Source organism: Ceratotherium simum, chromosome 3 (genome assembly GCF_057802395.1).
Source record: "Ceratotherium simum simum isolate JZ-2026a chromosome 3, ASM5780239v1, whole genome shotgun sequence".
NCBI classification, from domain to species: domain Eukaryota; kingdom Metazoa; phylum Chordata; class Mammalia; order Perissodactyla; family Rhinocerotidae; genus Ceratotherium; species Ceratotherium simum.
In genome coordinates this window covers 44,911,660-44,936,617 of record NC_141902.1, presented here as the reverse complement: position 1 = coordinate 44,936,617, position 24,958 = coordinate 44,911,660, and the positions used below count along the sequence as shown (strand labels likewise).

At 41.9% G+C, this 24,958-nt stretch overlaps 1 protein-coding gene across 1 annotated transcript in view; it reads left to right on the top strand.

Annotated features, from left to right (window-relative positions):
* Positions 1 to 24,958, top strand: part of SHC4 (SHC adaptor protein 4) — a 124,689-nt gene that overhangs the window by 19,930 nt on the left and 79,801 nt on the right. The window contains exon 2 of the mRNA XM_004421552.3: positions 17,290 to 17,360. Within this exon, the coding sequence (XP_004421609.1) occupies positions 17,290 to 17,360 (71 nt within the window). The remainder of the gene's footprint in view (positions 1 to 17,289; positions 17,361 to 24,958) is intronic.

Genomic DNA, 24,958 nt, shown 5'->3' with positions numbered 1-24,958 from the left:
CTTTTGCTGGTATATAGGAAAATCTATTTAAGAGTTACTGAACTGATTCTAGTCCAAAACCTAGAGTTCTCATCTGGTAGGAAGGGAGCTGCAAAGGAGTCCTGACTCTTGACTGCCGTCTGCAAAGCACAGGTTAAGAGGCCTCTGTATCTCTTTGGATTGAGTTATCACAAAGGCTCAAGTAACTGGAGTTTAAACAAGATAGACATTTTGCTCATGTGAGAGAAGTGTGTAAGTAGATAGGCCAGGGCCACATAGTGGTCCCACAGTCATCGATAACCCAGGTTTCTTCCATCTTCCTGTTTGGCCATCCTTAACACATAGCTTCCATCCTCAGGCTCATTCAAGATTGCAACACCGCCTTGGGAGCGCCCCTCCCCCCCCATCATGTCCATTTTCCAGGCAGCAGGAAGAGGAAGGGCAAGGACAAAAATTATGCACCTCCTAACTGAGTTGGCCCCTTTTAAACAGTTTTCCTTGAAGTCCTACCCAATGACATCCTCATTAGTCTCCTGGCTTCAACTTCATGGGAAGTTGGGAACTGGTAGTTTTTAAGCTGGGCATATTGGGGGTTCTGTTAGTAAGGAAGAAAGGAGGAAAGAAAAAGGGGGAAAAGATATAGGTAGGCAACCCAGAGTCTCTGCCTTGGTCTTCTAGGAGCTCATGCTTTAAGGTGGAGGAGATAAAGACAGGTCACCCCCCAGCGTTACACACAGAGCTGTGCAGAGCTCTACAGTGGCCCATCCTTGGACCACTTCAAAGTTTATAGGCTTAGATTGTTGAAAAGGATAATTTTGGGTAATGGTTGAATTGTCCACTCAGTTCTTCAGTGGAAGGATCAGAGGACTTTTTGGAGGATATGGGATTTCAGAAGAATGTTAACAGAAATGATGCTATGAACAGAGACCCTCTTCAGGTATTATGGGAATGGCTGGCCTAGAGGCATCTACGTGGTGTCACCTACACTTCTTAGTTCCCATTTGTGAACCCATGAATATCATTGGCCAGGGGTATTCAGGTATTCAGTTGGAAGTTGGCCAGAGTGTAGTGAGAGGCTGGAGAAGGAAAGAAGCTTCTTGACTTCCACAAGAATCTCAAACCTGAGCTAGACTCCTCATTATTAGCTATAACCTATTGACCTCTCCCTGCCCCTAGAATCTTACTTCACATTCCTGTCTTTTTGATTACTTATATTGAACTATATAGCCTTGTAGAAAGTCATTGCTTAATGTAATAACCAATAGTACTAATAATCCACCTCATGCTAACGGACTTTAAAGGACAATAGAGATCTTCCTCGTACTTTTTTCTCTCTCTTCAGCTAAAAATACTGAGATTTTTTTTTTAAGTGTATAAGCTATAAAATAAACAACTTGAATCTGAGATTCTATTTGAGTTGCTTTCTGAAGGTGTCATTTAAGTAATCTAAAGATGTTATTTGAGTTTGAGTCAAAAATGTATGTTAGAATTTGTTGGGGACTTGATGTCTATGATAAAGTGAACAGGTTAGCAAACTTCTATACTTGTTGAGAGATTTGTGATGTTGCATGACCTTGTTCAAGTCCCTTAAATGCTTCGAAAATAAGGGGGTTGGGGTATATAGTCTTTTCCAGTACAAAGGTTTTATGAGTCTAGGGTTTTTTTTTTAAAATATTAACTAGTAGGTCACTCCTTTCTAGCTCCGATCATTGTGCTCCTGGGATTTAATTCTGAAGCAACTCCACGGTTGCTGAAATCATAGACTTGGGCTGCTGTCCACCATAAAAGCATTTCCACTTACACAGACTTAGGCTCATTCCTGAGTATTTATAAGAATATTTAAAAATATCCCCAAATAGTGTCCAGACATATGAAAATGGCAAATGTTTCTTCCAGCTTTAAGCTATTTGATTTGGGCACTTGGGAGAATCTGACTCATTATTAAAATAATTCATTTGAATCAGGCTTTACATATTTCATGGATAGTCTCCACTTCTGCCTCCACAGGGACTGTGATCTCACCCTTCTCTCCCCCTCTCCTGTTATTGTCAACCTTTCTATCACACAAGTATGCGCAAGTCTGTTCCATCCTTAAAATAACCTCCTCCAAGTAGCTTATCTTTCCTCTTTTGTTAAAATAGAAATTTCTCAAAACAAAAATAAAAACAAAAGCATTATGCTCACTGGTTTACTTCATCACCTCTATATCACATTCTAAATCTCCTGCTCTTTGGCTTCCACTCCTCTGCTCTACTGATATTGATCCACTAAAGCCAACAGTTCAAGCCAACAGTTGCCAAATTCCAGTGGATATTTTCCAGCCCTTCAGCCTATTAGTCCTCTCCACTGTCCCGAATTCAGTTAACAGTCTCTTTCGTGAAACTCTGTGTGCCCTTGATTTCCACCATATCATACTCATCTGGTTCTCCTTGTACATTTCTGACTTTTGTCTTGTGTCTTTGGTGGACTCTACTCTGCCTGCCCTTTAAATGCTGAATGACATCAGATAAGCCACTTAATTTTTTATCCATGAAAAGTAGAAGAGTTGGAATGGATAATCTCTAAGGTCCGTTTGAGCCCTAGTATCCTTTTAGTTATATTATTGGGAGTTGGAATTCACTAACTTGAGCTACACAAAACTCTTATGTTTCATTTAAAAAGAAGTGTAATGAGAGATAATTAACATTTGGGATGCAGTTCTGCAAGGGCATATTGTTGATTGCTTCTTTTTCAGAGGAGTCATAAAAGCTGAAAACTAGTAAGACATCTTTCAGCAGTTTATCACCATGTGGGAGACTGACTAATGTGAGTTGTGGTTTCAGCATAACAGAACAACTGACCATTTATGTAGGAGCTGTGACTTGGAGGGAGGGTGGTGTGAATGCGGTTCTTTGGCCACCATGGCCTCCAGATGTGACCACACGCGGGGCATGGTTACAGTCCTAGACAGCTGGGAAGATTCAAATCACCACCATACACAGGCTCCTATTGGGGACATCGTGTTTGACTAAACATGGCAACTGATGACAAAAATGTTGGCCTTTTCCAATTTGCCTTTTCCAGTAACACTTAATTAAATGGTACCCATAGTTTTTAATAGTAACAGTTATATATACTGCTATCCAAGATTTCAGATTACTCTCTGAGAGTGGGATTTAATTTGATAGGCAGGGGCAGGAGCAAAAGTTTAAGGGTATTTGAATCTCTAAAAGGTAGTGGGTGCAGACACTGCTGGGTGAGGAAAAGGGAATAGAAGGAGAGTTTGATGGAGCTGCTAAAGTTTATCTACCTCATGGTCGTACTTGCAGTAGCTCTCATTTGTGAGAGTGTAGTGTTCCAATAAGTGTTCAATTCAATCAAAAAGTCTAGGTCTCGGGTACTCAAGGCTGGGTTAGATTTGTGTGATTTTTGGGTGCAGGGTATAATTTATTTAATATTTTGTTGAGGAGCTCAGAACTGAGAAATAAGCTCATAAAACCCCAAAGATATAGCATTTTAAGTTGATTATGGGTTGGCAGGAGAGACCATACACACACCATCACTATTAGATTAGATTAAGTTCCCAACTTAATTAGACAAGGATACAGAATATAATTGGTAGGTCATCTGCTAAGCCATTCTGCAAAGATGTTGCCTTGGCTACAGTAGTAACCCAATTAAGGCCATAGCCAACAAGATGGTGGACATGTTAGACCATTGAGACAGTGGGCAGGGCCCTATGCCTTTTCTTGAGCACACACTCAGAGCACCCCTGTTAGACTTTCTGCCTGGGCCCATCCCTCTGCTGCTCTGTATGGGATGCACAGGGCTGCTGCCCCTTGGCTTCTCTGATTGGGAGCCTTAGAATGCCAGATAGGCGCCCAATGGCAGGTCTGGGAATTGCATTAACTTTATCTGCACAGCGATAGTGCTGGCATTCTGCCTCACCTTTCAGAGCAAAGGACATCCAGCAACACTCTCCTGGGAAGCAGATTAACTTCTGTGAGTCACTGCTTTTCCATCTCATTTATGATTCATGACCTGGGCTATATTTTTAGCTTGTATTTATTTGGGTCTGAGAAGTGGGCTGGGTGGAAGTGTTGTTTGGAAACTTAGGGAATAATGAGGAGAAATTGGCATCACACTTAAGCTTAGGTGGCCTGAACTTTAGTTATAATCATCAGACATCCTGTGAACATTTATTGAGAGCCTACCGTGTGCCATGTTCTGTGCCAGATTCTAAGGATGCAAGATAAATGGGACCCAGCTACTGGTCCCCAAGAGCCCATTGAATTATGCTGGCAGACAATTAACTAGATAACTAATGTACTATAGCCCCTGCCTATACCCCTAGCCATATCTCTGGACTTGAGTCATATTGAAGTATTGGGTGTTTTTGGAGCACTCCTTATTCTTGCCCTTACCTCTTGCACATGCCATGTCCATTTTCTGGGCATGTGCCCAACCTATTCTTAGTTGCCTTTCATGACTCACACCATCATCCCATCTTCTGAAAAATCTCCCCTGAGCCCCTCCCACACACTTCCATAGCACCTTGCATCCCGGTGTTTATCACACTCCTATAAAGAGTGCTCTTTATTGGGGTCCCTTCACAGTAGTTGAGGCTTATTCATCAACTCCCCAAACTAGGAGTCAGGTGGAACTGAGGAGGACTGGGAAGAACAGCATTGTCATCCCAGTATAGTCATTGCCATTTGCTGAGCCTTCTTGTGTGCCAGTCACTGTGCTCAGCACCACACATGCTTTACTTATTTGAGCCTCATAGTAACCCTGTGAAACAGATAAGTTATTGCCCCCATTTTATAGATGAGGAAGCTGAGGCCTTGAGATGTAAAGTTATTTGCCCAAGGTCTCCCAGCTAGTACATGCAAAGCTGAGATTCAAACCCAGGCCTGCCCGGCTCACAAAGCCCCTACTCCTACTCTGTGGCAGATTCCTTCTCCCCTTTCACGGTTCCTGGATCAGTCAGGATAGACTACATCATTCTGTGTTAATAAGCAATCCCAGCATCTCAGTGGCTTGAACAAAAAAGGTTTATTTCTTGCTTACGCCATGTGTCCACAGCAATTGGCTGGGGGGCTCTACTCTGCATCATTCTCCTTCAGGGACCTGGGCTAAGGGAGGCTGTATCTCTGTGCTTCCCCAATTGCAAGAGAAAGGAAATCTGCAAAATCACTCCCAAAGTGATAGTCCGCTTGAATATCATTGACTAAATCAGGACCCGCACCCAATCTCAAAGCGGGAGGAGAAGTGCAATCCTATGTGCTGGGAAGGCAAGAAATTGGAAATATTTGTGGAACAGCGCTAATAACTCCCACGTATACAAAGAAAGGAGTGGGGGAAGTAAATGAAAACAAAAGAGAAGGATAAAGTGTCTAGAGGAATGAGGGCCTTCCAGTGAATAAGAGAACGCTTGCTTTTTAAACCATAGGTCTCTAGTTAAATGGCTGTTGGGATCAATTATTTGCTTGTTCTTCCTTTAAGCAGCGCTGTTAAGGCTTCTTCTCTTCTGGATGTCTCAATGCTTTGACACAACATGGGATTTCGCTGGGTCCATCAGGAGAGAGTAGTCAATTGCTATGACAAAAGCAGCTTAATTTGAGTAGGGCCAGTATTTCAAGTCTCATTTTCATTATGGGGAGCCAGTCCTGCCAGGTTAGAGACTTTCTCCAACAACAATAGAAAACAGCATTCCTGGTCTCCTAGGATCACTCCTATACAGTGATAAAAATCTCTTGAAAGTTTCTTAGGAGGCTGAGACACACTGCCCACAAAGGATCTAGCTTTAAGCGGTAGGTTGCAGCTTTTGAATCTCAACAACGTTAAAATTGAATATAAGATACAAAGCCCCCAAGGAGTTTCTGCAAAGAGCACATTGAGGATATTTTGGTCAAGGAGAATTCAGCTTTGTATGATGCAATTCCTGTTTTTTGAGAACATAAAGGGTGATGGATATGGTGTGGAACTGAGTGCAATACTTACTATCTTAGGTGGTGGATGCAGCAATCATTCTTCAAGTCACTATTATAGAATGTAAAAACATCTGCCACCTACAGAGGATGCCTGGCCTTACCACTCCTCTTTCTCTTCATGCAAAAAAAAAAAAAAATATATATATATATATTTATATATATTTTTATATATATATATATTTATATACACACATACATATAGTAAGGGCTTGGGTGAGTGGGAGACACGTAAAGTTGTTCTTAGGAGAGGTCATAGCCCTCCAAATGCTCTCGGTGTGGGTTTTACCACAGGGATGACCTCCAGCCGAGGGACTATGTCTGTGCTCAGGTCTGTAGGCAGTGATGAAACCTCTCTTGGTTCAAAAAAATCCCCGCGTGTAAGGGATTTTCAATGGGAGTAGGACTGTTGGTATGAGACAGCGCATACCGCCTCATGTGATGAAGATGGTTGTCATACTTTCCTGCCCACAGATGACCAGTACTTTTTTCAGATGAACTGGAAGGTTCTTTGGACTCTTGCAGAGGGCCCATATCCTGGTATATTAGAGAGTCACCAAAGGGCCAACCAGACCAAGGTCTGTATTGTGTATCTGGGCTGCTGGCACTCAAGACATTCTATTTGCAGGATCCTGGCTTGCCTACTGTCAAAGAGAAACTTTTCTTCTGAATCAACTTAAAACTTCCATTATGTAATTCTAAAACTCCCCAGGAGATTATACTTAAGATGTTGTCAGTTCTGCTTGCCTTAGAGGGACTAGGAATGGACGGTTAAAAAAATAGATGCTGTCTCCATCTGCTGTGGGCAGAGTCTCCTTAGCAGGGAAAGAGCGTGGAAGGTGAGGTTGGGGCCAGAGCGACAGGCTTTCCTCCTTTCACTTTACTTGGTGCTTTACTTGGGCAGGAACCCTGGAGAGGAAGCTCTTCCTTTTGGAAGAACAAGCAGAACACACCACTTACTTTTAGAAGAGTCCATCTTTGTAAGCCTTAAGGCGTCAGAGGGTTGAAATTCCCTGGGTGCCACAACCCCAACTGTGAATGAATGAGCAAATCCAGACATTCAGGCTTTTGACCCTGGAGCAGAAGAGGGAGCTTTCAGAAGGGTAAATGTTTGGATTTTTAAAAACATCTTCAATTCAATCAACCAAAGTCTATTTTGAGGGGCGACTGTGTGCCGGGCAGTATTCTAGGTGCTGCAGATAGAGAAGTCCCAGCTCTCTGCTACTAACCTTCCAGTGGGGGAGACAGACAACAAACAAACAAATATATAATATTGTTTGCAGTAAGTGCTCTGAAGAAGAAGAAATACAAGAGGCCAGAGAATGGTGGAGAGAGGAAAGGTGTCAGCAGCCCTGGGCTCTTAGGTGGGAAGTTTCAAAGGTGCTAGAAGAGCACTCTAAGAAAAGTCAGTGTTTGCCAAGACCAAATGTGTCTCCCTGTTTGTCTCACTGAACTCCCTCTAAACTTGCTCTCCAATACTGCTCCCCATTCCCGAGGCAGGGTCCCTCATCCCCATGTCTACCTGCCAGGTTTTCATTAGACTGGTGCTGCACTAAAAGGGGGGAGGACTTTCCATTCCCTTCTCACACGAGGCACATCCTGACTCAAACCTGACACTGGGAGGGCTTTGACTAGCTTAACTTCAGGATTATTTTAACTGGCAATATACCCCTTTAAGAAGGTACACATTACAGATGGTCCAGTTGGATGCAGGTTATTTTGAGACTTCCTGAACATCATTTCTTGCCTACTTCATTCAAATAAATCATTTATTGCCCTGTAAGAGGTGCTGGGGATAATGATGACTAAGACTCACTCCTTGCCCTTGAGAAGCCCACGGTGCAGCGGCGGGCGTAGACATTGAAACAGATGAATTGCAGCACCACTGGATCAGTGCAATCTTGTGGGGTGGCCAAGATGCTCTGGGAGCCCAAAGGAAGAGCAATGACCTCTGCCTCAAGGATGCTGAAGAAGATTTCAAACAACTGTAATGATTTCCGATGCCTCATTCATTTCTGCATTATTCATCCATTCACACATATTTCCTGAATAGTTTATGTCAGGGTCACACACTGCTTGCAGATATTGTTTGTTTGGCCTTATATTGTTGCTTGGTAATAGCTGTATTGAGATATAATTCGCATACCACACCATGTAAAGTGTACAACTAAATGGCTTTTAGTATATGCACAGAGTTGTGCAACCATCGCCTATATTAGGATATATTTATCAATCCCCAAAGCGATCTTGTACACTTAATAGTCGTACCCCATCCCCTTAAACCTTCTAGCCCTTCTTTCTAGTTCTATAAATTTATCTATTCTGGACATTTCATATAAATGAAATCATACAATATGTAGTGTTTTGTGACTGCCTTCTTTCACTTAGAAAAACATTTTTAGGGTTCATCCATGTTGTAGCACCTATCAGTACTTCATTCCTTTTTTTTTGCCAAATACTATTCCACTGTATGATATATCACTTTTGATTGATCCATTCATCAGTTGAGAGATTGATGGATATTTGGCTTGTTTCTACCTTTTGACTATTATGAATAATGCTGCTATGAACATTTGTGTGCAAGTTTTTGTGTGGACATATGTTTTTAGTTTTCATGGGTATATATCTAGGAGTAGAATTGTTCAGTCATATGGTAATTCTAAGCTTAACTTTTTGAGGAACTTCCAAGCTGTTTTCTCTAGTGACTACACCATTTTACATTTCCATCAGCAATGTATGAATGTTCCAGTTTCTCCACATCTTTGCGAATACTTGCTATTTTCAGTTTATTTTTTTGTTTTTTAAGTTATAGCCGTCCCAGAGGATGTGAAGTGGTGTCTCATTGTGGTTTTGCCGTGCAGTTCCCTAGAAATAGGGATGACATTGGGCAGTTTTCCACGTGCTTATTGACCATTTGTATATCTTCTTTGGAGAAATGTCTATTCAGATCATTTGCCCAATTTAAAATTGAGTTATTTATCTTTATATTATTGTGTCGTAAGAGTTCTTTATATGTTCTAGGTGTAAGTTCCTTATCAGATATATCATTTGAAAATATTTTCTCCCATTCTGTGGATACTCTTCACTTTCTTGATAGTGTCCCTTGAAGCACAAAAGTATTTAATTTTTATGAGGTCCAATTTATCTATGTTTTTCTTTGGTTGCTTGTGCTTTGGTGTTATATTCAAGGTCGTGACAATTCATGCCGGTTTTCTCTTAAGAGTTTTAGCATTTTAACTCTTATATGTGGGTCTTTGATTCACTTTGAGTTTATTTTTGCATATGGTATGAGATAGGGGTCAAATTTCATTCTTTTTTATGTGATGTATTCTTCAGTATGTGATTTCATTCTTTTGCTATCTAGTTGCTCCAGCACTATTTGTTGAAATGCTGTCGTTTCCCCCATTGAATTGTTTTGGCACCCTTGTCAAAAAACAATTGACAGTAAATGTGAGGGTTTGTTTTGGACTCTCAATTCTATTCCATTGATCTATATGTCTTTCCTTATGCCAGTACCACATCTATTTTGATTATGTAGCTGGGGAGTAAGTTTTGAAATTGAGACATGTGAGTTCTCAAACTTTTTTCTTTTTCAAGGTTGTGTCAGCCATTCTGGGTCTCTTGAATTTCCATGTAAGTTTTAGGATCAGCTTGGCAATTTCTGCAAAGAAGCCATCTAGGATTTTAATAGGAATTGAGTTGAATTGGTAGATCAGTTTTGAGAGTATTACTATCTTAACATTAAGTCTTCTGATCCATGAACATAGGATGTCTTTCCATTTATTTTGATCTTCTTGAATTTCTTTCAACAATATTTTTTAATTTTCAAAGTATAAATTTTGCATTTATTTTGTTAAGTTTATTTTTGTTAAGTTTATTAAAAGAATAAATATTTTATTCTTTTTGATTCTATTTTAAATGGAATTGTTTTCTTAATTTCGTTTTTGGATTGTTCATTGTGATCTGTTGATTTTAAAATTTAGGAAAATTCACAAGTAAAGTCTTATTTCTGACTTCTCTTGAAAAATCAGATCTGGTTTCCCAAATGGCAATAAGGAGCTGGAGTGAGTAGTTTGGGTTTCATCTTTTTTGAGAAAGGATAGGATGTGTATATAAATAATCATATTAAAGATTTAGTTAATATTAATCCTTCTTTCAAACTGAATCTCATCTAACTTAGATTTTCCAAAAGAATAATCATAAAGTCAAAGCTTAATGCTTAATAATTAAGATATTAATGCGTAGATTGATCCAGAAAGAACGATCCAGAAAGAAAGTAGCCAGATGGAGGTAAACCTGGAACCACATGGCCTACAAGAGTTATTCCAGCCATATCTTACTCATTCATCTCAGGAACATTGGTGATCTAGGCTCTACACTAGAAGAGATACAGACACATTGACAAAAAGAATGTCATACGGGCAATTAGAGTTTTGTGAAAGATCTGCTGGACATCCATACAGTATATAGAGGAGGGCCCTGAGTGGTCAAGCCTGTGGGTAAGGAAGGGGAAGAAGAGGAGAGGTTTCATAGAAGTGACTTTCGCATGATGAAAATTAGGGACCTTGTCCACAAGCTAAGAAAGTTGGATCTTTTCCTGAGGACTGATGTTTTCTCCAAAGTGTAATTCTTGGATCACCTGTAGTGAAATCACATGAGTACTGGTTAAAATGCAGTTTCCCAGACCTACTGAAGCAGAATCTCTCAGAGCCGAGGAATCTGCTTTTTAAAATCTGCCTTTTAAGTTTCCCTGGTGATTTTGAAGTTCTCTAAAGTCTGAGAAGCTCTGCTTTAAGGATGGGGGCCCTGTAAGGATTTTAAATGGGATTGAGGTAGGATAGGCTGGAGTGATATCATGCCAGACTTGTGTTTCAGTAAGGTACTGGCTGCCCTGGGAAAGGCAGATTCAGAGGATGGGACACCAGAGACTCTGTCTTAGCGGGGATAGTGTTCTAAATTCAGCACTAGGGTGAAACTCAGATTAGTAAAGAATACTCTCAGCAATCCCTGAAATCTCCAACACCTGTGTACCTGGACCAACCAGGGTCAAAATCAATAGCTTATATTTCTGTTTGCATTTACAGAGAGGTCTGCTTTCCTGGGGCACTTGAGGTCAAAGTCTAGTTTGAGGAGTAGGGTTGGGGGCTAAGGGACTGAACAAAAGGACTGCTCTCTTGCTTTCTGCCAACCATACGGATATAGTTGAATTCAAGTATATTGAACATACATATGATGTGAGTCCACTCTATCTCAATTGAGAAACTAGGTGTGCCTAAACTAGGATGGTAAAAGTTGGGGCAGGGTGCAGAGCTGAGGGGAGAAGACAGGGCAGATATGAGAGATGATATGGAGATAGAATTGATGGAGCTTGGCCCCTGATTGGATGAGGGGCTTGAAAGAAAAAGAAGAGATGAGTTTTCTGGTTTATGTAACTAGGTAGATGATAATACCATTGGTTGAGATCAGAAATGTAAGTAGAGGAATAATTTGCACGTATTAAATTTGAGATGCAAGTGTAGTATTCATGTGATTATACTGGTCTGGAGCATGAGAGAGAGCTTGGGTTGAAAATCTGTGTGCCATCAGCACACAGATAATAATTGAAGGCATGGGAGTACACGTAGTAGAGATTGATTTTATTGGATTGGAGTAGAACTTGGGAATCAGAATTTTCTAAGCTTCCCTGGTGATTCTAATATGCACTCAGGGTTGAAAACCAATGGTGAGAGAAGAAGGGACATTGTTTAAAGAAAAGACAGGGGGGAGAAAAACCAGCAAAGGAGACTGAGAAGGAATAGTCAGAGGCTAACAATGAGGAACCAGAGAATGATCTCAAGAAAATCAAGAAAGGAGAGAGGTTCAGAGGGGAGAGAAGGGCATGGCTGGAGGTCAGCAATGGCAGATGCCCTAGACAGGTGAAGCGGAGGACAGACACAGTTCACTAGAGTGAGCTATAAGGAGGTAGTTGGTTTGCTCAGGCAATTTCAGTAGAGTCTTGAGGCCAGAAACTACTGTAGTGAGTTGAAGCCAGAGTGGAAAGTAAGGAAGTGGAGACAACGTCTCAAGGTTATGATGAGAATGTCCTCTCCCCATCCTTCCTTTTTTTTCAAATGGCAAAAACTAGAAGTTATTTGAAGGTGGCAGAAAAATCCTGCAGTGTCTTCAGGCCACGTTGGTGGCCTCTACTGTTGTTGAACATTTATTGTATGAAGGTCAGACCCTTGTCACATGGTACTTGACTACATACTGTTCTTCAGTGTTCTGATTGTCTCAAAGTGTCATTCTTCCCATTCCTACCAAGTGCAGAGCCTATGCCTTAAACCTTGTCTTGAACAATATTCCTCGATACTCCCAGTATCGAGGGGCAGGCACATTCTAAGGAAGGGAATATGCCATCGAAAAAAAGGGATTTAACTGTACTTAGTAATTAACAAACTGTGGTTCCTAGAGGTTAAGTGATAGACTTTATTTAATTATTTAACTCTAAAGTAATACTACGTACTTATTTTTAAAAACATAAACAATACAAAAATATAAAGTAAAAAGTAAAATTCTGCCTCTTTCCCATTCCCAGAAATAACTACTGTTAACAGTTTCTTATGTATCTTTCAGATATTTTTTCTGAGGGTATAAGAATATATACCCTTTTTCTTTAGGTAATATGTTTGTAGTCATTATTCTGTAAAAGAGTCAGGATGAGAACTTCCCATAAGTTAGCTATCATTCTTTTTCTCTGAAAACCCCAGTAATTTCTTTTCTGGAATGCAAAGCCCAGGATACACACGGCCATGAATAGGCTGTTCAACTCTCCCTGGGAGCAAGTGGTTAAAGCTCAGACAGAACAAAAATATTATTACTGCCCGAGGGCGTGAAGGGAGAGCATGAGCTGGGAGTTAGGTGAGCCGTCTGTCAGGTGATGAATGCAAAGGTTGTCTGAGCCCTGCTGAGCTCCGCCACTTTCTCACCACCCCTGTATGCCTCTAATAAAGGTCTTCAGTGTCCTCTCCTCGTCACAGGGTCAGGAATTAGGGAGTGTCTTCTGTCTCATGTGCCACCTCCTGCAGTGCCCAGCAGAGCTTGGATTCATGCCTGCTCTTACCGTGTGGCCCCCAGGCTTGTCATCTTCTTACCCACCTGGGTAGACTAAAGGAAGGGTCAGTGGGAGCCAGCTGGATGACCCCTTCCCTTTTTGCCTTTCCTGTTATACAAGGCTTACACACAGAGTCCCAGCAATGGACTGTGGACTCGAGAATAAGCCCTGATTCAGTCTCACTGAATAAATGAAACTGAGCCAGTCACTTCCCTTTAATAGGCCTTAATTTCCTCATCTATTAGATGGAATTAACAACAATGACTAACCTCATAGAAAGGAAAGATAAATCATCTCTTTCACTGTTGTCCTATCCTTATGGGGCTGGGTTTCTTAAAAACAGAGACCATGTCTTGTGCAGATCTGCATTTAATAAATGAATGAGAGATATTGTCATCCCCAGTCTATACCTAAATCAACAAACTAAACTTCTCCTCCCTCAGGCCTCGACATTCAGCCGCTATCTGCTTATGCAGTCATCAGGTACCTAAACAAAGAAGTAGACGGATTATTTTTATGCACTGCTCCCCCCTCGCTTCCTCACAGCAATGGCAGCTGAGTGAAATGGATTGTGTGAGTCATTGGGGAGACCAACTCCATTCCGGGCTTTGGGGTAATTGCGGCAAAAATCAGGCATTGATTCCCTCCCTTCACTTTGCTCAGAGTGGCTTGCTCCTCACAGGCCCATAGTGGAAGGGGATATGTACTCATCGTCATGATCGCCTCAGGCCATGACTCACATTTCTTCAGAACCTTCAGTTTATCACAGAGAGGCTGGCAGAAGGTGTCATCTGTGCCATTGCTGACAGACAAGTGTGTGAAGCAAAACAGAGGTTTCAGTGAAGAGAAGGGGATCGGAAGCAATGCCCAGGCCTGCCTTAGAAGGAAGGAGATGAGATGGTTATCGCTATGAACTGTGATTAAGAACAAAACTTTGGAAGATTCCCTCTCTGCCTGCCCTCCCCTCCCACTCTCCACTAAAAACCCCTCTTCTCATTGATAACCAAAATCCCACCATTGGTGATTCACTTTACTGGGCTATGAACTGCCCCAAGTTTGACGCTATCCCTCACTCATCAGCCTTGGTGTGTCTCCATCCCAACTGACCCTCTTTGCCTCTTTTCCCCTCCTGTTGAGATAAGCAGCCGACTCTCCTCTCCTGTTCAAGTCCCACCATCAACTTCATCATTCGAGGCTCTCCCACCCCTGCCCCTAGAACACCTGAGGAGTACAGCACATTCTCCCTACCTTCCTCTCCCACTTCACCTCAAACCCCCCCTGTTTAGGCTGTTGGTTGCCAATCTCTCAGATGAGAGGATAACAAAAATAGCCAACTTAGAGGAAAGAACAAAGAAATCCAGAAACCTTCGGAAGCTATCATCCTGGCCTATAGCTTCTGCGTCTCTTTCTGAGTCCTCAGTTCTCCTGTACTCCTCTTTTATCCCCCTGGATGGAGAGACCTGGCAAGCCTTCACCTCCTTTGGTCTCTTCTCCCTCCCTCTGCTCATTTTAAAGAAACTGTTGGAGTTGAACAATAGAAGCTTTACTCATTCCTTCAACCAGTATTTATTAAGTACCTACCATGGCCCAGGCACAGTCCCAGGTGTTGGGAATACAGCGGTGATCAGGGTTCTTACTCTTATGATTCTTACAGCCAAAGGAATAAAGACAGGCAGTAAAGAAGAAAATTAACAAGTAAACCTGATACTCAGTCACTGGCATGAAGGTGACAAATGGAGGCTCTGATGAAGAGTGATGAGAGGGGGCCTCTGAGGCAGTGACATTTCAATTAAAACCTGAAGGATAAGTCAGTCCTGCAGAGCATCGGGGGAAGAGGAACAGCAAGTGCAAAGGCCCTATGTTTGGAAAGAGTTGGGTGTGGAGGAATAGAGTTGGAAAGAGCTGAGGAATAGAAAGAAGGCTAATGTGGCAGCAAAGGGCATAGGGAGGGAGCAACACAGATGAGGTTGAGGTGGTAAGCAGGGCCAGAAAACACAGGGTCTTGGGATTTATAGTACCACATTTGTTTTAATAATAAATGTTAGGGGTTTTAAGCGATGGAGGGACATGGTCTGATATTCATTCTTGAAAAATCCCTCTGGCAGAGTGTGAAAAATGTAGGTGCTTGGTGACGTTTTCAAAAAGTGTGCCCTGATAGGCTCTATTGCCTAGTCTTAAATGATTTACAGCTAAAGGGAAAGACGAAACCCACCTCTACACTGACAAGGCCTCTAGGGGGAATTGGAGGTATAGCCCAGACCTGTCCACCAACCTGTGTGGGTTGTCCATTCTTTACAGGTTGAATAATGCAGGAAGTAGGGAACAAGAGCTAAGTTCTGGAATGGAAGAAGACACTGAGGGGCAGGAAAAGCCAGAGCAGCCAGTGAGGATATGAAAACCATCTTTTCAATCCACCTTGAGGGGGAGCTTGGACCCTTGGAATCTCCTTTCATGACAGTTCTGAGATGGACTCTCTATCATGCCCCCTAAATCTAGCTTTCCTTTCCTCTCCTAAGTCTTATTGTTTATTGAAGAGAAATCTCTAGACATCACTTACTTCCCTGTGGTATTCAAGCCTTGGGAAATTAAGTGTGATTGGGACAGAATAAACACATTCAAAAATTTTCTTCTGTCGATACTAGAGGCCCCAAGGGGAGTGTGATGAACAGGAATCTGGCTGAGAATCATTAGGTGATTGTCTTGGCCACTGCACTCTCCCCAGAACTAGGATCTAGGCAACACTTGGTGCACTGACCTGCTCTTAGGATGCTACATCCACAGAATTTGCACAGAAATACTACAAGAAGTGTCTTGGGAGGCACCCCCTACCTCCTGTCATCTTTCCACAGCGCTTTTGCCATTTCCAAGCAGAGGGAAGCTGGAAGGCTTCCAAAGGAAAGCTAAACAGGAAGCATATCATTTCCAAGGAGCAGACAGATCACTTTCAATCAGACCGCTTGGCTCTCATAACATTTCCGAGCTCATTCTCAGAGAAACACTCTCTCTTGTCAGCTAAAGCTCTGCTAAGAGGATTTACTCCCACGGCCTCACCTGGCAAAGCTACACAGAAGACTACTAAGTCTGCCTCCCTAGGCTTAATTCCTCTCCGTGATTCCCGAATCCAATTTTCAACTGTCAGCTTGTTATTTCCTGGATACCCCACCAGTGTCTTTCAGTCAATGGGTCCCAAACCAACTCATCATCTTCCCTTTCCTGGCTTTCCTGTTTCTGTTAATGGAATCACTGTTCCCTCTGCTACCCTGGCTGGAAATGTCTGAGTCATCCTTGACTCATCCTTTTCTTATCCTCTATATCAAATCAACTGCGGAATCATGTAGTATCTATTTCTGTGATGTCACTTGAATCTGTCCCCTCCTTCCTATTGCCACCATCCCTCCTCACTGTGGGCTGTCATTACGTCCCTCTCGACAGGAGCATCCTCACTTATTCCCTCACTATTAGCCCACCTTCCTACTGCTGCTGACTTCTCAAGCGCAGATTAATCACATCATTCTCTTAGCAGCAGCCTGACATGGCTCCCACTACTGCCACATTAAACTGTCGTTTGGCTTTAGAAGTCACAATTCCTTTTTCAATACTCCGTGTTCAAATAAATTTACTCATTCCTGGTGTAGGACGTGACTTTGTTTTTTCCTTTCTTAAACCCCTTTAATAAGTGATCTGGCCAAAAATAAGATGTTTTTGTATTAGTAAATGCTGTATTAAATGTATTTATATGCTTGTTTTATCTCCTTAGAAAATTCGACGTTCCTATCTCATTTGTCTCACACTTACTTCTGCTTCCTCTAATATTTGAGCACATGTTTGTACCACGCGAGGCTCTAAGAGCTTTACCTGTGTGAAATAATTTAACTGTCACAACAATTCCAACTGTATCCTCAGTGACAAAACTGAGATGCAGAGAAGTTGAGTTTCTATAACTAATAAGTGGCAGAGCCAGGATTCGGATTCACACTGTCTGGCCCCAGAGCCCATGCTTTCACCATTGAGCTCACGTTTGTCTTTGTTACTTGCATTCCTGATCTCCTAGTTTGGATTTAGCTGATGTTTTATAACTGAACTGAAGCTTCAGGTATACGTCCACTACTGGTCAGAAATATCAATGGTAGGCTGAGTGTGCCAGTGCAACTTGATATCAGGAGCTGATTTAAGGTGTTTCCCAGGAAATCACTCTGCAGCTGAGACATCTTTGTGCTATTTTTTCCCTACTTTTTCTTTTTTTTATTCCAGTACATGGGCTGTATTGAAGTGCTGCAATCAATGAGGTCATTGGATTTTGGAATGAGAACCCAAGTTACAAGGTAAGAGAACAAAATGGGACATGCTTTGAGGACTATAGTCTAAAGTCACGATAGTTTCTCCCCTCAGGAATTTCAGGCAAGCCTTCAAAGTCACCGTGGATTTTTATTCATATGGCTGGAAGGTAGAACATAGCCCAGTGATCTTGGACGAGTGGCTTTGTCTCATTATGTGAAAGATTTCCCAGTTGTGTGGTGGAGCATCTGCACTCTGTATAAGAACTGATAAGATGAGGCAGTCATAGAAATAGCTTGTTTCCCAGGTACCAAAAGTATTTAAAACTACACTTAGAAATAGGACATTACAGAATATGAGATCTGTTGAAGAAGTAGCTGAAAATAAGACCAGGGAAGAACTTTCCCCATCAGAAAGCCCAAGCTCTCCCCGTTTATGGCATCCCTGACACGAGAACCTGCTTACTCCTCGTCTGGGTCTCCTTCCTCCGTGTACAGCGAACTGGATGGAAGAGTTGAACCAGGGGAAGCCTTACCCAGGATGACCCCAGGCAGCTTTGGGGAAGAACCAGAATCATTATTACACAGAGCACAAGTCAGAAGCAGAAACACAGGGCATGGTTCATTAAGGCCAAGTCCAAAGCAAGAATGGAAAAAGGAATAATTGAGTGCTGAGACCAGTAACTGGAACAATTGTGAGGTGAGAGGGATGAAGTGAGAGGACTAGTGAGTCAGAAGGAAAACTTGGGCATCTGTTGTATGTGGTGCCAATGTTTGTCTCAGGGGCAAGCCCCGGTGCTCATCTGCATCCTTGATTGCAAGACTCCTGTTCCAAAGGTGAATGTTCTCATTAGGAAAAGAAGAAAACTTGTCCTAATGCTCATCCCAGGGAATTCTAGGCCTAGAAGAAGTGTTCTGTTGGTTCAAAAGGTTTGGGAAAAGAAATCATATCACTCGTTAGGGGAGTCAGAGTATACAATACCGTATATGAAAAACTCTGAGAAGTTCTGTGCTGTAGTTTAAAAAACTGTAACTTTATCTCAAGATTTTTAAAACTTGTTTGGCCCCAGAATCCCTTTCTCATGTAACATAAATGAACATCCCATGTATCTCTAGGATTCCATAAAACGCACTTTAGGAAATGCTCTTTTGGACTCTCTTCTTGAAGATGCATTGAAATCTGTCTTTCCAAACTTCTCACCAATCCTCAGTATTCCCTCTGGAGTCAAACAGGTGAAATCTAATTCTGGTTGTTTCGTACTCTTGGTGGCTACCTCGGTCCCTGGCACGTGGAAGAGGCTCAATGGATATTCATTGAATAAATGCATGGCTCCACCTGACTACCTTCCAGGGTTTGGAGATTCTTCTCCTCTTCAAGTCTTCTCTTTCACATTCTCAGTCCCTTCAACTGTGCTTCAAGTGAATGGTTTCTATACCATTTCCTACCCTGTTAGCCCTACTTTGGACACATTTTAGGCTTTATTTCATCCTAATGATCCTTAATCTGGAGAAAGCCCTTCCTCTAATCCTGAGCAGGTTACAGATGAGAAGGAGAGGGCTGCTGCCCCAGGTGCCTGGAATGGGGGCACAGGACAAAGGATTCCCACTGTCCTTATCCGAGGATGACTGATTTTCTGTTCATTCATGCATTTGTTCATTGACTCATTCTCTTTCACCCAAATATTTATGGAGTGACCATAAAGTGCCCAAAACTGTTCAAGAAAAAAGGGCATCTTGAACCTTGATCCTCTCATCCAAGCCTCCTATCCATCAGAAGCCTCTGACCTCATGGAACTTATGTTCTAGCTGGGGAAACAGACTATGGCAGGGAAACAAATAGATATACGACATACTTTCAGGTAGTAATAAGTGACTTTACTATAATAATAAAGCAGGGCAAGAGGATAGAGATGTAGGGGCAGGCTTTACATTTTATTTTATTTTCTAATTATAAAAATACCGTATGTTTGGGACTGGCCTGGTAGTGTAGGGGTTAATTTCGCACGCTCTGCTTCAGCAGCCTGGGGTTCACAGGTTCAGATCCCTGGCGCGGACCTATGCACTGCTCATTAAGCCATGCTGTGGCAGGCATCCCACATATAAAGTAGAGCAAGATGGGCGCAGATGTTAGCTCAGGGCCAGTCTTCCTCAGCAAAAAGAGGAGGATTGGCAACAGATGTTAGCTCAGGGCTAATCTTCCTCACCAAAAACAAAAATACTGTATATTTACTTAGAACATTTGGAAAATACAGAAAAGTATGAAAAAGAAAATCACTCAATCTCACACAGAGATGATGTCTACTAACATTCTGTCTTTTGGAATATCTTTCCAGTCTTTTTTTCCATACATGAGCTTACAATGATTTTTATAGAAAATCTGAAAAATATTTGATAATATTTCTCCCATCTTGAGCATTTTCCTATTGTTAAATATTCTAAAGCATTTTTACTGTGGTAAAATATACATAACATAAAATTTACTATTTTAACTATTTTAAAGTGCACAGTTCAGGGGCATTAAGTACATTTACATTGTTGTGCAAGCATCACCACCATCCATCTCCAGAACTTTTTCATCTTCCCAAATTGAAACTCAGTGTTCATTAAACAGTAATTCTCCATTCCCCCTCCCTCACCCCTGGCAACCACCATTTTACCTTCTGTCTATGATTTTGACTCTTCTAGGTACCTCATATAAGTGGAATCATACAGTATTTGTCCTTTTGTGACTGGTTTATTTCACTTAGCGTAATGTCCTCCAGGTTTATCACTAAGCCAAACAACATAAATATTTTGAAGGCTTTTTTTTTTGTGTGTGTGAGGAAGACCAGCCCTGAGCTAACATCTGTTGCCAATCCTCTTCTTTTTGCTGAGGAAGATCGGCCCTGGGCTAACATCCGTGCCCATCTTCCTGTACTTTATATGGGGCGCCGCCACAGCATGGCTTGACAAGCGGTGCTGCAGTGCGCGCCCTGGATCTGAACCTGCGAACCCCGGGCCTCCAAAACGGAGCCCGTGCACTTAACCACTATGCCACCGGGCCGACCCCTTGAAGGCTTTTGATGTGCATTGCTAGATTGTTCTGCAGAAGATCTGTACTAGTTGATACTCCTCCCTCCCAGCCATGTATCTATTTCTTTGTTAGTACCTATTTTTTTTAATCTTTGTAAACTTTGTAAATCTATATTTTCCTAGTGTTTAGCAAATGGTAAAAGACTATTTTTTTCTCTCCCATGAAGATTCAGTTTATGGCTAATGTATATACCCCAAGGAAGGTGTCTGTCATGGTATCTGGATATTATTCCGTGTAGGTGTGTCTGTACATGATTCAGGCAGGGCAGATTGTGTTCTGAGCAGATTGTGGAAGCTCGAGGGTGGTGGTCTTTTTTTTTTTTAGATTTGGTGGTGAGGAAGGCCTCTCTGAGGAGAAGATATTTGAACTAAGCCCTAAATAAAATGAGGGATCCAGCCATGGGAGTGTCTGGGAGAAGAGAGCTCAAGGCAGAGGGAACATGGCCATGGACACTATGGGTCCACAGCATCAGCACTGACAAGGCTCAAAACTTGGGCAATTGGTTTGGTAAGAGTGTGAAGAATATGCATCTTCCAAGAATAGATACAAAAGAAACGTCCATGGGCCCCAACTGAGGGGAGGGAGAGGCTGACTGGATGGGAGGATCAAGGTTCAAGATAACCTATGGTGCCAACTGGTTTGACTGGAAGACAGGAGACTCCAGCCACCAGTGGCCCAGGGATCTCATCCATGGAATGGCTTGAAAGCAGGCTGATTTCCATACGCCAAGGCCAAACATCAGTCTCCCTGCTTCAGAATCGTATGTTCTAGGCTGCCCTTCCCAGCTGTCTGAACCCATCCCCTGGAGCTTGTAGAGTTTGAGATGCTGTATCTTTATAGCTACCTGGGCTCGGCAGCAGACCTGGGACTCCCTGACCCAGATGGGAGAAGGAGAATACCCACCATGGAGGGTTAGATAGAAGACAAGGGAGAACATATAAAGTAGGTGTGCCCCACTTTAAGGAATTAACAAAAATCTAAATTTATTCAACAGAAAAATTATCATGCAGAATTCACCTCTGGGTTCCTCTAAGTAGTGAATTCTTCACTGGTATTTCAAAGAAAATTCAATATACAAAAAAAATTACTTTTACTTTTTTCCCCCGGGAGCTCACATATTGCTGAAAGTGAGAGTGATCTTTGAAACTCTTCTTTGAAACTCTAGGTCTTGTGGGATATTTACAAGTAGATATAAGATTAGTTGTTAGTGCACAGCAATAGATCTCCCTCATACGTTAACCAGATGGGAACATTTTATTTGAGGTCAGGATCTTTTCTTTAGGTCTCCCTCTCATGTTGATGTTAGACTGGTGCACTCAATAACGTGGGCATCTCAAGGCCATATGAGTGTTGCTGCCCCTGAGCAGATGATCTCATTGTTCTCATGTGACCAGCCTAAGAAAATGGTTCATTTTCCCTAAAACCTCTAATTCCCTCCATACTTCCCAAATCTTCTTCCTTCTCTTTTAGTTTTTCCTTGTTTATTTCATTCTCCTTTCCTTTCTCAACTTCTGTGTATTTTGATGGTCAGCCCCTATTCAAGTTGCTTTAGTACCAATTGTCTTGGATGTTACCATTAAAATATTGTTGTTGAATCAGGTTTCAAATTGTTCTAAATTTAAATTTCACATATTCACAAAGTTTCATTTAGCTCACAATCCTACTTAATCCCACAAAAAAATTTCAATGGACCCGTTAGAATTCCAGAAGAAAGAACTTTGCTTTGTGTGACCATAGCTGTCTCCTGACATTTACTATCAAACATAAGATTAATCAGGTGTGAATGCCGAGACATTAGTGTAACTAATTGCTACAACAGATACAAACAATTGTACTCTGGCTAATCTTCCACCCATGGTAGATGGTCTTACCATCTCTACACTAGTTAATAACATTGTTCCAGATAATAGGGAGACAGCAACAAGAAATTCCTGGTAATAAAGGAGGAGCCATGATTAAGATACGCCAATTGGGTCAACATTTGAAACAGAAGAGAAAGATGGAGTAGAATTCTTGTCCTAATAAGGGGCCGTTCTGCCAATTGTTTTAGGGTTGAATCCACAGGACCTAGAACACAGAAAGTGCTCAAACAGAGCAGAGAAAAGAAAGGAACAAGAGGCCATTCCCTCTCTCAGCAGTTCCCTGGATTACACCCCTTTCAAAGCTCCAGGGCACTTCTCTACCTTGAGTCCAGATTTAGTCCCTGAGGGAGCCCCTTGGGTGGCTTTTACTGTTGTTCCTCCACTAATTCTCACCCAGACATGTATCCTCTTGACTGACTCTGGACCAGATCTCAATTTTTAGTAATTGAGTATTCGTGCAAAAGGGTAAAGGAGGAGTTTTTCCTGAAAGTAAAGAGAAACAAGATCATTAGGAAAACAAAGGCTCATAGACACAGTTGTCTTCAAAACATCTGGAAATGAATAGCTAAAGGAAATAAGAGAAGGGGGAAGTGAAAATCATGCTAAGGATGATAGAGTCATCCACTCTCTCCTATAAAAATGTTCTCATCATGATTTGTAAAACAAAGCTAAAGAAAACAAAAAACTTCATGTGATCTGAAACACACACACACACACAAACACAAGAAACCAGGTCACTAAAACCTGAAACCCATTTCCCTCTCCCGAGTAAGCATCCACATCACGCAAAGAAGAAAAAAATCTTCCCTCTCCCACTAAGGATGCCTCCTTCTTTGTGTCTAGGTGGGAACCTACCTCAGATACCAAAGGAGGAATAAACACATCAGGGTAAACCCAGTAAGTGGAGCTGGTGGGACAGGGCTTGGCTTTCAATCCTGAAAAACAGAACTTTGTAGGAAACCGTTGAGGGAACATTCAGTTCATCACCACAGGACAAAATTTACCCCGTGAGGCAGGGCACGCTGCTGGTGGGAAGGACTTCAGAATAGATCACTGTCTTACTATTCTGTCCTCTTCCTGCATTTATTGCCTTACATTTGTAACTCATATTTGGTAATAAAATCAGCTAGGCTAAGTGCAAAGCACCCAGCACAGGATCTGTCCATCTGTCCAGACTCCAGGACAGCCGGGAGGCAGCAGCTTGCAGTGGGTTTGCCTCATTCCTGTGATTGCCATCCCAGGGGCTCTGTGAAGGAAAATGGGAAGCTGTTAGAGAAAGGGTGGTGAGTGCTTTCTTTTGAGGTCCTGGCTTAAGATTAATTTTCTCTAGCTGATCATAAGGGGTTGCACGTCGTGGATTATTTATCTGCTCCATTCCATTCCATGGGGGGAGAACAACCCTGAGTAGTGTTTTTTGAACTGCTGCTGTAGATGGTAAGCAGGCTATTTGGGTGATTTGGTACTAGGTAAAACAACAAGGAAGCAGAGATCGTAATTCAGAGGATATTGTAATTAGACTAATTTCCTGTTTATAACATTATTGCTCCTGAGCAGTGATTCTGCAAATTTAATTCACTATCTTGAAATTTTGATTCTTTGGCTTCAATAGGACATTAAAGGCAATTCTTCAGAGACAAATGCGTACTTTGTGTGTGTTAGCAACCATTAGATGCAAAGCAGAGCTAATGCAGCTGAACATTTACATAAAGGCCTGTGCATGTGGTTTCTAAGAAATGTGAACATTAGGAGGCAAAGTATTCTATAGAGTTCAAATATCTGTATGTTAGTTCGCTAGATTAAGATATGTTTGAGAACAGGTTGGCGTTTATCTAAATTTCTTGAGGATTATAGGAATGGGATTGGTTGCAGCCATGCCTGGATAAGTGTATGTATCTCTATGTAAAACTTGGAGTACCTGTGCAGCATCTGGTGTGTGGGTTCTGTGTTGCCTTGTGAGGAGACCATGGAGTTAGGAATAGGACTGCAGCCTATAGGCATGTGAAACAAAGATCCTCAGAGTAGGGATACAAGGCCAATTCTATTAACTTGCCAGGGAACTCCACTGTGAAGAAATTTACTGAGAAGAGTGCTAAGGAGAAAAAAATCAGGAGTTTTTAAGTTCTAGTTCATGGTGGTCATGCTAAGGATTGGAAATGAGCACTTTGGCTGAGATGGAATGTACACGGTTAGATAAAAGAAGTTTCATTGTTCATTGGTCAGGAAAGAATGTTCAGACCCCAGTAAGGGTCTAGTGTCTCAGGGTCAAGCTTCACAACCTTTATCAGCTGGTTAGAACAGTTACAATAAAACGTAACTGTCAAATCTGGTATCTCCTAGGCAAACACTGGTATAAATGGAAGTACTTCCTTTCACACATGTCAGGAAGCCCTTGCAGGAGGTTTTGAGGGGTGTGTGTGTGTGTACGCGTGTGTACAATGACCACCTCTTCTAGTTTCAAGTTTCACTGCTTCCCAGTTCCGCACAACGTATTTAGGACTGAATAGCCAATTAAATTCCTTTTAGAGGTCTTCACAGACCTAGTAATTAAAAAAAAAAATTTTTCCAAGCAATTGGGAAGGGTTCTGATAGCGTGACAGAGTCAATTGCAGAGAGAGGCTATGAAAGTCAATGGCTCTGTTTTGCTCAGAGTCATTAGCACAATGTCTTTCACATACAGGTGCACAGTTACTATTGAATGAACAGGTGTAAGG